The sequence below is a fragment of the Dermacentor albipictus genome, chromosome 1 (genome assembly GCF_038994185.2).
Source record: "Dermacentor albipictus isolate Rhodes 1998 colony chromosome 1, USDA_Dalb.pri_finalv2, whole genome shotgun sequence".
Classification (NCBI taxonomy): Eukaryota; Metazoa; Arthropoda; class Arachnida; order Ixodida; family Ixodidae; genus Dermacentor; species Dermacentor albipictus.
In genome coordinates, this window is record NC_091821.1 from 281,775,921 (window position 1) to 281,791,395 (window position 15,475).

The 15,475-nt window shown below is 45.9% G+C and overlaps 1 protein-coding gene across 4 annotated transcripts in view; it reads left to right on the forward strand.

The window, feature by feature from the left end:
* Vps8 (vacuolar protein sorting 8) overlaps positions 1-15,475 on the forward strand; it is a 962,017-nt gene that overhangs the window by 574,127 nt on the left and 372,415 nt on the right. For all 4 annotated transcript variants that reach the window (XM_070531351.1, XM_070531354.1, XM_070531353.1 and 1 more), the window contains one exon: positions 14,715-14,854. In XM_070531351.1, coding sequence (XP_070387452.1) covers positions 14,715-14,854 — 140 coding nt within the window. The remainder of the gene's footprint in view (positions 1-14,714; positions 14,855-15,475) is intronic.

Here is a 15,475-nt window from a genome sequence, read left to right on the forward strand (position 1 = left end):
GTGACGACCATGTGTGCTGGAAATATAACCCAAGATCCCAAAAGAAATTGTTGCCCTACGATTCGGCTCATTCAAAAACGGTAAAGCAGGCAATAGCCACCCAGTGCATCTTATCAGCCTTAAGGAAGTCCTGTACGCACAAAATACAGGAAAGCTTTGACAAGCAGATTGTAAGGCTGGAAGAAGCCGGTTTCCCGCAATCAGTCATTTCAGCAGTAGTGGAGGCAGTGCTTAAGAAGACAAAGACGGAAGGCAATGTTGCTGAAGACACAAGGGAGCGCAAAAATAAGAAATGGACAGTTGTACCTTATGTTCACAAGACTTCCCACAACCTAAAGAAGGTTGTGAAACGGTATGGAGTTGAGATAACGTTCTCTGCTCCCGGCAAGCTCGCTGGGCTATGCTCGCGCATAGAAAGAAGTAAAAATAACTTCCAAGAGTGCGGAACTAAGCACTCCATTTCCCACGTAGCTTGCAGTGTTGGAGTAGTATACCAGATACCTCTATCATGCGGCAAAGTTTACATTGGCCAAACAGGAAGGTGTGTGAATGTGCGCTTGCGTGAACACGAATTGTCTATTAGAAATAAAACGAATGGGCACCTGCCTGTCCACTGCCTGGCGTGCACGTGCAAGCCGATCATGAAGGAAACAAAGATTATGTGCCGTTGCAGAGATAGCCGAGCCAGAGAGCTACTCGAGGCGTACCATATTAAAAAGAAGGGACAACAATGTGTCAGTGACACCTCAGTTTATTTACATACCAGTGAGATTAGGTTTATTGACGAGCGTAGGTAGGTCGCGTTTCGCATATACAAGGTTTTACTTTTCTTTTACCTTTCCTTTTTTTCGCGCACGTGCAGTGGTGTATGTCGGGTGTGTATTTATATGTGTACCTTGTGGAATAAACTTTAGTTGCAAGTCTGCGCCCGTCCTTGTCCCTCGCTGTCTTTGTGGTTCGTTTGCTCGCACAGTTAAACAATGTTTGCTAGCTTTAGTTTGTCAAATCCAAAGCCCAAAAGCAAAATGGCGCCTGCACCATCCAAGTTGTTACGACACAAATCTGAGAAAGTTTGCCAAATACAACTCCTTGCAGGAGAATAGAAGTGGAAAGTTATGTGAAAACTATTTTTTACATGGTAGAGGCTGTTTCAAATACTTAAATTTTATTGCACTGGGCAAGCTATGGCATCGGGAGTATACATCCAAAAGGGCAAGTGAAGATGTGCCGACGCAGGTGTCTTGTAACCTTAAGACTTCTGCTTCAAAATTTCATGCATAGTTCTATCCCAGCTTTTACACACAATCATTGTCTTTTTAAGCTCCAGCATACAGCCACATTCCCAACAGTGAAAGGCTAATTGCTCTAAAAGAGCATGTTTCTGCATTGTATTTATGCTGCTTGGTCCACTCGTTGAAGAAAAGGGCCTGTTTGTCCTATGCACACTTTTTTGCTGGGCCATGGAATGGAGTGCATTACATTTTCACAGCAGCTAGCGCACAAACATCCGACGATGTTGCTTAGTGCAGCCTCAAGCTCCATTATTAACCGGCCAGCATTTATAGACTCCTAAGGCGATTCAGCTAAGAAAAGACACCTACTCCTGCCAATCATCTTCAAGTTATGGTAGAGGCGATGTACGAATGAGATAACTGAGACTTTCCCACCAAAATTTAAGTTTCACAGCTGCCAGCTTTTTTTTGTACACTTCAGAAGGTTGTCCAGAACAGGTAATAGGAGGCAGTTGGGGTATCCCACATCAGTAAGGCAATGATCCTGAACACAAAATTTATCTTTACACATGTGTACTTGACTTACTTAGGCAATTAACAAAAGTTTATTGTATTTATTTATTTATTGCATGCTGCTTGCTGAGTGATAGAAGTGCTGCGTAAATTGTGCCATTTTGAGCCAAAATGGAAATACTGATACATGCTGAGCCAAGTGGCTCCTCCACACGTAAATTGCACCACTGCTGCAATAAGGCGTACCTGATTGGCCTAACCTACCATGTCTGCAAAATAGGAGGAATTGTAATAGTTCTGAAACTGAAACTCTGAGTATGGTATCCGTGCGGAGAAGCGAAGTGGTACCTGTGGCAATGGTGGCATGCTCGACTTGTTTCTGGTCAAAACCTGTTTCTTGAGTTTGCAACGACACCAAGCGCACGAGTTCACCAACATGTCTGGGTTCCTGCATGTCTGGCTTTGAACCACAAAGCCTTTTCGAAGCTTGAAGGTAACCCTTTAATATGTGTTGTCATGTCATGGGCAGGTATTTTTTCGTTCCCACCTGGGCATGACTACCATGTTTAAATCTAAACACAGTATGCAATCCTGGGCCAGTCTATCGGTTTGTCTAAAACTGTACGCTCTTTTTCTGTTTACTGTTTTTACTTTGATGAGAATTTATGTATACACTCACCTGCACCGGCTGAAGTGCACGTTTGGCAACTTAGTGCAAGCTTCCGATTGTATGCCTGGTAAAGCCAATGGAAGCAACGTCAGTTTTACGAAGCAGCTAGGAAAAATTTCGCGCATTTTTACTTTTTTGTTGCTGTTTTCAACCGCCTTTTCTGAAGCGCTACTGCTTCGGGCTGCGTTCTGAACGAAAGCGAAAGAGCAGGCTGCGTACCGCGAGCCTCACTCCCATAGCACGCCCCATCTGAATGCTCTGGGCACGGCGTGCAAGTATTGCGGAGGTGAAAAATTGTAAAGAGGCGAAAAAAGACCTGTTTGCTCTGTCTGGATGTGCGCACCGTTATCTCATAGTTTCTTAGCCACCATCTACTCAAGTTTACGGTGCTCCATGTTCGCCGCACTCCGGGTGATTTTATTTAACCAAAATGCTTTAAAAATAGTGAGAGTTTGACACTAGGATACTGCAAATATTTGCTGGTACCAGACGGCGAGTACAATTTTCTGAATTAATGAGGTTTTAACATTGTCATGCTATTAATCTAGTTGGAATCTTCTTTGAAGTACTGATTGTTGCCTAAGTATTAAAGGAATAAAGCTAAGAGGTCTCTTTGTGATTGTGTTATCAGTTTGTCATGCTATTAATATAGTCAGAATCTTCTTTGAAGTACTGATTGTTGCCTAAGTATTAAAGGATTAAAGCTAAGAGGTCTCTTTGAGATTGCGTTATCAGCTTGCGTAACCTGAGTAAAGTCTTTAAGTCGTCACAGCAAATTTAATGTACGAGTTCTCAGCGAAATTGATGCCAGTGATGACGCCATCTCTAGTGGCAGAGGAGGAATCAAACAAGAAGCCTCGTGTATCTTCTGCAACACAGTCATCAACTGTTCACAGCATGTCACGCCATGAATAAGTGCAGTCTGCAGTCAACATAGAGATGCATCTGGGATCTTAAAGAAGCCTGGTAGAAAGCAACGTCAACTGGAGTCATGTTTCTCATCTGGTCCAGGACTCGGAGGTGGGCCATGCTGCTCGAGCGGAGGCATATTTTGCTGTTGGATACCTAATTTGTAATGAAAAAGAAAACAGAGAAACGCCAACCAAAATGTATTGTTTTTTTTTTTCTTAAACTTCAAGAGGTTTTTCAAGCCCTATTAAAACTTCAAACCTTATTTGTGCAGGGATGCAGCCACATGGACCATGCCATTGATGTTTCCAAACTCTAAAATGGCCAAAGTTTAAGTGGGAGTGAAAGAAGCTTTCGTACATAATTTCAGATGGCTTAAGACCCTACTTTAGGAAAGCAATGATAGATAAAAGTAACAAGCCACACACATATACACGATTTTAATAGATGAAACCCCCTTCCAGAACCAAGTTGCCAAAGTCATGGTCAGATTCTTTTCCTATGCACAAAAACGTGTTGAACTTGAGCATCTGCACTCGCTTCACTTGGATCTGCACAGCAGATATCCTGCTGTCACATGTGAAAAATTCTATTCAAGATCTGATGCTTCATTTTTACAGTGATGGGCCTGATGTCATGCGGAGTTTGAAGAAACGTTTAAAAGAGGACGTAAATCCCACTTTGCTGGATATGAGGGAATGCAATTTACATAAAGGGCACAATGTACTTACCAAAGGCATAGAAGCATTTTGCAACACTGTGGAGTCGACTTTGCTTGATGTGTATCAGTTTTACAAGAATTCAGCCGTTCAGAGTGCTGCTCTGAAAACAACTCAGAAATGCCTAGGCTTGCCTGAAAATCTTCTTTTGCATCATGTGAATTATCAGTGGTTGACATTGAATCCAGCTCTGTGGCAACTCATTGAACAACATGAAGCAATCAAGGCAACGATTCTAGACGCTGAAGAAAAAGTTCTACCTGGTGGCATCATTTATAGGTGCCTCGAGAGAACCTTATGAGGAAGGACTTGCTTCATAAAGCAACCTTTCTGTGACATGTAGCTTACATTTTTGTTGAATGCTCATCATTGCAGTGTAGTGAGCCACAGCTTCATATTTTGTGTGAAGAACTGACCATGCTGGTGAAAAAAAATTATTGGACATTTTATGCAGAATGGTGCATAGAGGGTCTTCACTGGAGAAGAACTTCTTGGTGTGGAATTTTCTGCCTGCTGGAAACAGCTACTCGAGATGAGAGCAGATACAGAAAGCAGCATTGCTGCTTGCATGCCTCAAGAGAGGACCTTCAGATTAGGTGCACGTAGCTTTTACATCAAGGTCGCATGCTATCTGCTTTCAAGGGCACCCTTAACATTCATGTGTTGAAAGATGTCAAGTTCCTTCACCCGAGTTCTGTTAAGGAGAGCTCCATTGTGGGAATTTGGCTTAACAAGAGCTTCAAGTGGTACCACCACGGGAAGTGTCAGTACTGATGGATCTCATCTCCACGGAAGAATTGTCCTGCAATCCACATGAGCAGCTTGTTGATGCTTGACAACACATATTCACCTTTATGTCAAAAGAAAGTCACAAGTACCCCAAACAAATAAATTCGTTAACCCTTTGAGAGTCGATTTTTTTCGCCATGTGCGACCGCCAGGGTCGATTTCTTTTATTGCAGATTCCAATTCTTCTTAGGGACTTATCTCGAAAAAAATTTATCGTAATTTTTCTAGGGTGACCGTAAAGCGAGAAAAATATATTTTGCGTTGGTATATATGTACTCTTCATTCAGGAATAATAACAATAAACAAGGTAATTAACTTATAAGAATAAAAAATTTCATGTATATTTTTATAGTTCAAGACTTTGAAAATGCGCACACGAGAATATTTCGCAAGACTCAAATGTACCTGCTCTTACACTAATATTGACATGTGTACTTCTTTATCTTTATCGGGCGACCACTTCTCAACGCCTAACAAATGTTATCGCACAGCGCGGGACGCGCCTGCATGTATCCGAAGCTTCTGGAAAGTTATCGATGCTTCTATCCGCTGTCTGTGTTCGCCGAACCTTGTGGTATCTGATTTCATCGCCTGACGCGAATGGTGTAGAACTTTGTGGAAGGCTTGCGGGTCCCAACGATTAGTCTGGAACATTCAACTACTGTTGTATAAAAGCCGACGCGCTTGACCCGCTAATCAGATTTTTGGCGATCGCCAACTGTGTTCGCCGCTATTGTTGTACTTTAAGTGTGGCCTGTCTTTTTGGGCACAGGTTCGCCCAATAGAAGCTAGTTTTGTCTTTTACAGTATTGCTACTGGGTTTTTTAACGTCACTACCACGTGACATCTGGTGGAGGTGCTTTTCGTTCATGTACCGGACGCTCCCGACAACCCGTGATCTAAGCCCGGACTGCAAAGGGAACACCAACGTAGTCCTGGACCATCGAGCCAGCCGCCGTCTTCAACAGCTGCTCCCGGAGCACGGACTTCTACCTGAGAAGACCAAGAAGATTGTGGCCAAGGCAACCCCAATGGCAGCCCCAGCCTCCCCCATCGTGCTGCAGCAGCCCAGGGAGCCTCCGACGTTCCACAGTTCAACATTCGAGGACCCGGAAACCTGGCTCGAGACGTATGACAGGGTCGTTGCATTTAACAGCTGGAACAGCGATGACAAACTGCAACATGTCTTCTTCGCATTGGAAGACGCTGCCAGGACGTGGTTCGAGAACCGAGAAGCCACCTTAACGATGTGACACCTGTTCCCAAGTGGCTTCTTGCAAACATTTACAAGCATGGTGTGAAAAGAGTGAGCCCAAGCTCTACTAAGCTCTACTAAAAACCAGAGCGCAGCTGCCACATGAGACGATCGCGACCTTCACGGAGGAGATGGCCCATCTTTTCTGGCACGCCGACCCGGAAATGTCGGAGGAGAAAAAAGTCCGCTTCTTGATGCGGGGCGTCAAGCAAGAACTTTTAGCCGGACTTATTTGTAACCCACCGAAGACTGTAGCTGAGTTTTCTGCAGAGGCATTGACGATCGAGAAAATTCTGTAGATGCGCACCCGGCAATATAACCACTAGGGGCTCACGCCGCAGTGCGCCATCCAAGGACTGGGTTCCGACGACCTTCAAGAGACCATCAGGGCCATTGTGCTCGAAGAACTGCGCAAGGTCCTGCCTTCGACGCAGCCTCAAGTGGCCTCGATCGCCGACATCGTGAAAGATGAGGTTCAGCGATTGCTTGGGGTTCCTGAGGTGCAACCTCAATTACCGCAGCCCCAGCCAGAAGCAATGATCTACGCTGCTGTCGCACGCTGTCAAGGCCCCCCTCCCCGACCGCGCCAGGGCTCTGTAACGCCGCAATTCCGTCGTCCGCCGCCAGCATGCCCACTCGTCACCCAGCACACCTACGCGAGGAAGACGGACATTTGGCGAGCCCCCGACCACCGCTCGCTCTGCTATCACTGCGGAGAAGCCGGCCATGTGTACCGCCGATGCCCATACCGTGACGTGGGACTGAGAGGGTTCGCCGTCAACGCGCCGCGTCCGCAGCTTGGGGAGCGCCCCTATGACATCGCCGATTACCTAGCCGCCACTCAGTGCAACTCTCGATGGCCATTCCGTTCACCGTCACCAGGCCGCTACCCGTCACCGCAATGCCGTCCATACACTGGCCCAGCCAGTGTCCGGTCAGTGAGCCCATATCCAGAAAACTAAAAGCAGCAACCGATGGCGGTGCGGTTGCTGTTCGTCGAACTGACGAAGCTCCTCTGCTGCCACCGAAGACGCCGAAGAAACTACCTTGACGACATAACGACACGCCGCCATGCCGACGAAGTGTGGAAGTAAAGAATATGACGACGAAAGACAACCTGACAACGTCCCATACCAGCCACAGGTAAACGTGACACAGCCGTGACCCGACGCCAAGACCTAACTGTAACGCAAGACAAAGAACCACCGACCTTGGCGTGCTTCTCGACAGCCACACAGTCACTGCCTTAGTCGACACAGGGGCCGATTACTGCATCATGAGTGGACACATTGCCGCCCAGTTGAAGAAGGGTAAGACTGCATGGGAAGGCCTTCAAATTCGGACCGCTGGAGGACACCTGATTACGCCGACTGGAATCTGCATGGCAAGAATTACCATTCATGACCGGACTTACCCTGCCACCTTCGTTATCCTCCAACAGTGTTCACGAGACGTCATTCTCAGCATGGACTTCCTAAACCAACACGGCGCAGTCATCGACCTGAGGTTGAAGTTGATAACCCTGTCTGAAGATCAAGCGATACCGCTGGAGAGCTCTCGCAGTCACCATGCCTTAAGCGTGCTTGAAAGTCAAGTCAGCATCTCGCCTTTCTCCAGCATTGTCATTTCCGTCGGCACCAAAATACCTACTGACATAGAAGGCGTCATCGAGGGTGACCAACGTCTACTGCTAGACAGTGAAATTTGTGTCGCAAGAGGGATCGCTCGACTCCACGGAGGGAAAACTGAAGTGATGCTAACCAACTTCAGCCAAGAGTTCAAGCACATCAGCAAGGGCACGACAATCGCATACATAGAGGAAATTGTGGAAACGAGCAATGCCTTTGTCCTCTCAAATTCTGCCGCATCTACCCCGCCGACCATAGTCCTCGAACCAGACTTCGACGTAAATCCAAGTCTCCCCATGAGCAAGCAGCAAAAGCTCAGAAGTCTTCTCCGACGATACAGACTGCTTTTCGACTTCATCAAAGATTCGACAAACACCAGTTGCAAAGCATCGCATAATAACCGAAAAGCGTGCTCAACCACTCTGCCAGAGCCCTTACCAAGTTTTGACGCGAGAACGTGAAGCTATTAGGCAACAAGCCGACGAAATGCTCCGCGACGACATCATCCAGCCGCCGAAAAGCCCGTGGGCATCTCCTGTTGTCCTGGTGAAGAAAAAGGATGGAACGCTACGTTTCTGCGTCAGTTATCGTCGACTGAACAAGATCATGAAGAAAGACGTATATCCCCTTCCACGGATAGACGACGCATTGGATCGGCTCTGCAAAATTCCGCCCTTACCTATATGGCAGGCCATTCAAAGTCGTCAGCGACCATTACACGTTGTGTTGGCTAGCTAACTTAAAGGACCCTTCAGGACGGTTGGCGAGGTGGAGCTTCAGACTGCAAGAATATGACATCACGGTAATTTACAAGTCTGGACGAAAACACTCAGACGCCGACTGCCTCTCACGCCCCCCATCGATCCCCCGCCGGAAGACGACAAGGATGACGACGCCTTCCTCGGAATGATAAGCGCAAAAGACTTTGCTAAACAGCAACGAGCAGACTCGGAGCTAAAAGGCCTCGTCGAGTATTTGGAAGGGAACACTGACATAGTACCTAGGGCATTTAAGCGCGGATTGTCTTCGTTCACATTACAAAACAACCTGCTCGTAAAGAAGAACTTCTTACCAGTCCACGCCAGCTACCTTCTTGTTGTTCCGTCAGCACTGCGTCCAGAAGTACTGTACGCCCTACATGACGATCCAACCGCTGGGCACCTAGGATTCTCCCAAACGCTGTCGAGGATACAGGAAAGGTATTACTGGCCACGTCTGACCGCTGACGTCGCCCGTTACGTCAAGACATGTCAGCGACGCAAGACACCACTGACAAGGCCAGAAGGATTACTATAGCCAATCAAACCTCCTTGCCGACCATTTCAGCAGACCAGGATGGATTTGTTGGGACCGTTTCCAGCGTCAACATCCGGAAATAAGTGGATCGTCGTGGGGACGGACTATCTCACCCGCTTCGCTGAAATAAAGCTCTACCGAAAGGCAGCGCAGCCGAAGTGGTGAAATTTTTCGTCGAGAACATTCTGCGACGACATGGTGCCCCAGAAGTCCTCATCACCGACAGAGGAACAGCGTTTACAGCAGAGCTCACCCAAGCCATTCTGCAGTACAGCCATACAAGCCACAGGAGGACAACTGCCTACCACCCGCAGAAGAATGGTCTCACGGAGTGCCCGAACAAGACCCTCGCCGACATGCTAGCAATGTACGTCGACACCGAGCACAAGACGTGGGACGCGGTCCTGCTGTATTTAACCTTTGCTTACAACACGGTGGTGCAAGAAACAACACAGATTACGCCATTTAAGCTGGTTTACGGCAGGAACCCGACGATGACGCTCGACGCCATGCTGCCGCACGTGACCGACGAAGAGAATCTTGACGTCGCGACCTTTTTCCAGCGCGCCGAAGAAGCCCGACAACTCGCCCGCCTATGGATCAAGAACCAGCAGCGTACCGACAGCCGACACTACAACCTTCGACGACGCTTCGTCAAGTACCAGCCCGGTGACCGTGTTTGTGTTTGGACCCCTATATGCCAACAAGGACTGAGGAAGAAGCTTTTGCATCGCTATTTCAGACCGTACAAGATCATCCGACGTATCGGCGCACTGGACTATGAGGTTGTGCCAGACGGCATTTAGCTATCGCAGCGGCGCTGCTCACAACCTGAAATAGTCCACGTTGTGCGACTCAAGCCGTACTACCAGCGTTAATGAACTTTGGGACTTCGCGTAACTGACCTTTGGACTTTGTTTCATTTCGTTGTTTTGTTACTTTTGTTTAATAAGTGTCCTTTCGGGGTTCGCTCTCTTGTATTTGTAACATCGGGACGATTCTTTTTAAGAGGGGGGTAATGACGCGTGTACTTCTTTATCTTTATCGGGCGACCACTTCTCACCGCCTAACAAATGTTATCGCACAGCGCGGGACGCTCCTGCATGTATCCGAAGTTTCTGGAAAGTTATCGATGCTTCTATCCGCTGTCTGTTGTCGTCGAACGTTGTGTTATCTGATTTCATCGCCTGACGCGAATGGTGTAGAACTTTGTGGAAGGCACGCGGGTCCCAACGATTAGTCTGGAACATTCCACGACTGTTGTATAAAAGCCGACGCGCTTGACCCGCTAATCAGATTTTCTATGATCGCCGACTGTGTTCGCCGCTATCGTTGTACTTTAAGTGTAGCCTGTCTTTGTGGGCACAGGTTCACCCAATAAAAGCTAGTTTTGTCTTTGACAATATTGCTACTGTATTCTTTAACGTCACTACCTCGTGACAAGATGTACATGCATAGCGTAATCGAACTGCGTAGCTGCGCGCACTCAAGAAAACTGTGGATGTGTGCCCGTCACAAAAGCAAAACATGTGGCAAACTTCCGCTAATGTTCAGCTTATCGCCAATCAGAGGCAATTAGTTTTCGCAAGTCTCAAAAAAAAAAAAAGAAAAGGAGCAACGGAAACGCATGCACGGCGACATCCTTCCTATGCGCACCCACGTGAGCATTAAACGAGCGAGAAACAGCGGTCGCCCTTTGAGCAATCAGTAATGAGATAGCCATCAGTTTAGCAAGTGCAAGAAGCCGAAACCGCCCGCGAACCCAAAACCCAAACCGCCACCTGCCCATGCTAATGCGCGAGTGGTAGTATATAGATGCGCAGGAGCGAATTAGCGCTAAAACAAACTATCCAACGAAAACTGAGAGAGGGAGGCGCGCAAAAAAAATCCCTGTATGCCCACTTAGTGGCAGCACATGACAGAAAAGAAAAAGTTAGGAAATTGGCGCACTTTTTAAACATACAGACGGCGCCGTAAATATACGGCATCGACCATTTTTGGACTTGTTCGCAGCGCCGTATATTTACGTCATTGACCCTGAAAAGGTTAAAGCCCTGCTGTCTCTTGCTAATAACAATGTTGATGTTGCAAAAGGATTCAGCGAAAATCGCCACCTCCTTCATGAACCGAGCAAGCTCTCAGTCACAAGCCAAAACTACTTGTGTGAAACCAGACCATGCTGATATCAGCATGGCCAAGATGCTTCAACCGTTACTGTGAAGCCCGATATGATTATAAAGCTATAAGTGCTCATTCAAAAGGTGCCAGGAGTGTGTGTCTGCAGAAAATGGGCCTTCAACCAAGAAGGCCAAGCCTTCCCAAGACCCACTTGAACTGCAAGTTATGCATATGGTGATCGATGCTTGCTCATGCTGAGTTTGTTGATATTGAAATTGAACAATCGCTTCTGAAGGAATGGCAGGCAAAACTTGCAAGCAGCCTTCACAAGCTTGAATAATCAAAAAGAAAATGTAGTGCAGCCCACAAGGACTAATCTCAATTTATTTGCTTTTTGATATATTTCACTGTGATATCAAATGTCATTTTTTTCATCATTTTTTAAGCTCATGTGGTATTTTTATTGCGACATTAAATCATATTTCTTTGTGATACTGTTATCATATGCAAAAGAAAAACCATTCTGTGTATCTTGAGAATTTCCTACATGTGATCATTTTACTGTTCTTTATTAAATTAAACCAGTGCAATATGTGATCAATAATAAATGTAAACATTAAAGTATATAGATTTGGTTATGTCATAGTATATATTCATGTGCAATTTTCTATGTGCACGTGAGGAATTGGTTACTGCTCCGAAATGTCTTCTTTTTGTTGCTCGACACTGCTATTTTTCTGCTCAAAAAGCTGCTCCAAATCGCCAAAAGCCACTTCCATCACGGCTTGTATTGTATGCAAGGCAATAGCATGATTGGTACACAAATAAAACTATGACATAGTTTCAAACATAGTATGGATGATAAATTTCTGATAATCACAGTATGAAATATTGCAAGCTTCTCCTGTCTTCGGGAAAAATTAGTATCTAAATGTGTCTTGTGGAACCTCAATTCTATTAAGTGTCTACTGTGTTATGTTCTTTGGTTACAGTAGGAAAGGAACTGGCGACTATTTCCAATCACCTAATTACTTAAAATGAGGTATAAAAACTTAAGATGTAAAAGCCTTGCCCTCTTGCTTATTGTGGGAAAATGCAGAGTTCAGAAGGTGAATGGGGCCATCTGTATTTGTAAATAAACCCACATGCTTAGCTTTGTACTGCCTCTAGTTTATTGGTACAGCAATTTTTGAATCTAGAAATTCAAACAGCAATTTATACTTATGCTAACTGAGGAGTTTAATTTGGATGAGTGGTGTTCCTCAGGACCTCTTCACTGTTGTGATTGCCCCTCAAAGACACCTCATAATGAACATAGATGTCCTCTGAATTAGATTTCATAAGAAGTTGTTGAATTTATGCATCGTTCAAAAATGCCCAGGCTTTTTTATACTGGTCTGTCATGTTGAGAATGAGAGATACCAACAACACTGATAGTCAATAGGCTTTGCCACCTGTCGTATCAAAACAATAACTCTGAGTGGATGGCGCAAACTGTCTGTGGATCACAAATTTTCTTGGGCATGGCAAGCGGTGTGCATGCGCAACCAGACAGTGCAAGAGGATATTTATTTATTTATTTCCTCAAAGGTCTCTGTTGAGACATTACATGAGGGAGTGGGGAGTTAGTGACAAAAATACATGCTACAAATTAAAAAGGGATATTTCCGATGAGTCGCTTGAATGCAAGTGGGTCAATGATAGTGGCAAGTTCGGCGGGCAGGCCATTCCAGTCTCGTGTTGTGCACAGAAAAAATGATTGCTGAAAAGTAACGGTATGGGCTTGTGGGGGATATACTGTGTTAGAGTGACTGGTGCGGGCAATGCGATGTGCTCTTTTTATGTACGGGTTGTCAAAAGGCAAAGAATAAAAAAATGTATAAAAAAGGTAAAGACGTGCTATTCTACGGCGTGAGGCTAGAGAGGGTAGGTTTATTTGGGCTTTTAGTGCTGAGATGCTTGAATTATACCAATAAGTTGACAGGATAAATCGTGTCGCGTGGTTCTGAACCGACTAGAGGGCATTAATAAGGTTATTATGGTGGGGGTCAAAAATAGCATCGGCATACTCCAGCTTGGGCTGCACAAAGGTTAGAAAAGCAAGTTGTTTAATAGGGGGAGGAGCGAGGAAAAGGTTACGGCGTAGATAACCTAGAGTACGATTAGCAGAGTTTATTATGTGGTTAACATGACAGGTCCAAGTTAAGTCACGTGAGATGTACACACCAAGATATTTGAATGAATCAGTTGTTGCAATCTGCATGTTATTGATGCTATAATTAGGGGTATTGTAATTATGACGACGAGGAATAGACATTAACACAGTTTTAGCTACACTTAATGACATGAGCCAAGTGGTACACCAGCTTTGTATGCGCGATAGGTCATTTTGTAACGCCAAAGGGTCGCTGGGGTTATTAACTGCTCGGTAAACCACACAATCATCAGCGAAGAGTCGGGTATGAGAAGAAATATTACAAGGTAGGTCATTGATGTATATTAAGAAAAGGAGGGGACCAAGTACGGTACCTTGAGGTATGCCTGAAAGCACGGGTGTTAAGGATGAAGAGTGTGAGTTAGCGTACAGTGAAAGCTCGTTAATTCGAACTTCAATAATTCGAATTTGTGGATAATTCGAACTGTACGATTTGGTCCGGCCAAGCTCCACAGAAGTATATGTATAAAAAATTCCGTTAATTCGAACGCGAGAAGGTTCTCTCACGGATAATTCGAACTACGCTCGCCTGGCACACGGCCAGAGAAACGCGCCTACTGCCTACACACAAGGCTGTATTGCCTCCGAAACGGAGAGAACGGCGAGAGAAGGCAAAATCGGAAAAAAATCTAACCGACGCAGGGTCAGCCAAAAGGCAGCGGCTGCTGCCGCCTCTCCATTCTACGTAACCTCCGAGACTTCTCGCCCGTTGTGAATCTCGTAGGCTTTGCAAATCTTGTGCAGCTGCTAATGTTGTGCGGAGATGGCACGCCAAGCGCCAAAACACAGCGAATCAAGTACGTCGCAGCTGCGCTTGCAATCAAGAACCAACGAATCAGGCCCTTCGCCACCTTCACATGTTCAGCGTTTTTGTCTCTTCGGTTGTGCACCTCTGTTTTCAGCTTAGGAGGTATCGGCCGTCGCGATTCATTGTGATGGTGTTAAGCCTCGGCTAACGTTCGTTTCGGTGGGCATCGGTGGTGTGGTACAGTCGGAACCAGAGCTTCGACTTGAAGATGGCGTGTGCCCGCGGCACACACCATCACTTTCTGACACGGCAAATTTCTGACATGCCCTACTGCTTCCAAATCGCAGTGTACTGTTGCTCTCCTTCACTTTCGTTAGTTCGAACTTTCGTTAACTCGAACTGAAGCGGCCTCCCCTTGCGGTTCGAATTAACGAGCTTTTACTGTATACGAACTGCTGACGGTTAGGTAAAAACCCTCGAATTCAGCTTAGAACACAAGGATGAATGTTAAGATGCGATAACTTTATTAAGAGAAGACCATGAGGGACCTTATCGAATGCTTTTTCGATATTGTTAATGTTACCATATTGTTAATGGACTTCACGAGCAGGCATTTACGCAGGTACTGGAGCATCTGACGCACCCTGGGGATGAGACCCGACGGGAGGAGCGCCAGCAGGCCCTGCTTGAACTGCTGCAAGCGGGTGGCTTAGCATCAGTTGACCAAGCACACCTGCTGAGTCTTGCCGAGCAGTCCCATTTGTGAGTGCTCCTTCTTCACATGCTTTGTTGTGGCGGCTGTCAAGCCAAGGTGGCCGTTGTTGAATCTTTCTTGTAATCCTAGCTGGCCATGTCCTTTCCAGCACCTTCATGCCTCGTGGCAGTCAACCATATAATGATGGCACCATCAACCACCAATCTCACCTCTTCTGGCTTTTGCTAATTGCTGGTGATGTACAATGTAATCCCTGACCCATCTGTTCCCACTGTTCACATTGTGGAAGCCCATTAAACTTAATGGCGTGAGCTGGGGTAATTTCGTTTACATTTTTCTTTCAACCCCAACACAATATATGTTCACATTGTGTATTGAAGAAAGCGCTGTAACTGTTGTGACTGATGGCTATACAGAAAATGTGCAGGCCTTTTTCTTGTACATGCATTGGGGCCTCAGTTCATCAACATTAGAGTTGTCCTGCACTTGATGCCAGCTTCCTCCCGTTGGTGACAACTTATTCATGGGCCCGCAGGCTGTGTGTACAATGTCATGACGAAGGATGAAAGTACAGTAAAACCTCATTATAACGAAACACGATATAATGAACTAATGGATATAATGAAACAATAATGGTTCCCCTTGAAATTTTATTAGATGCCCATGTA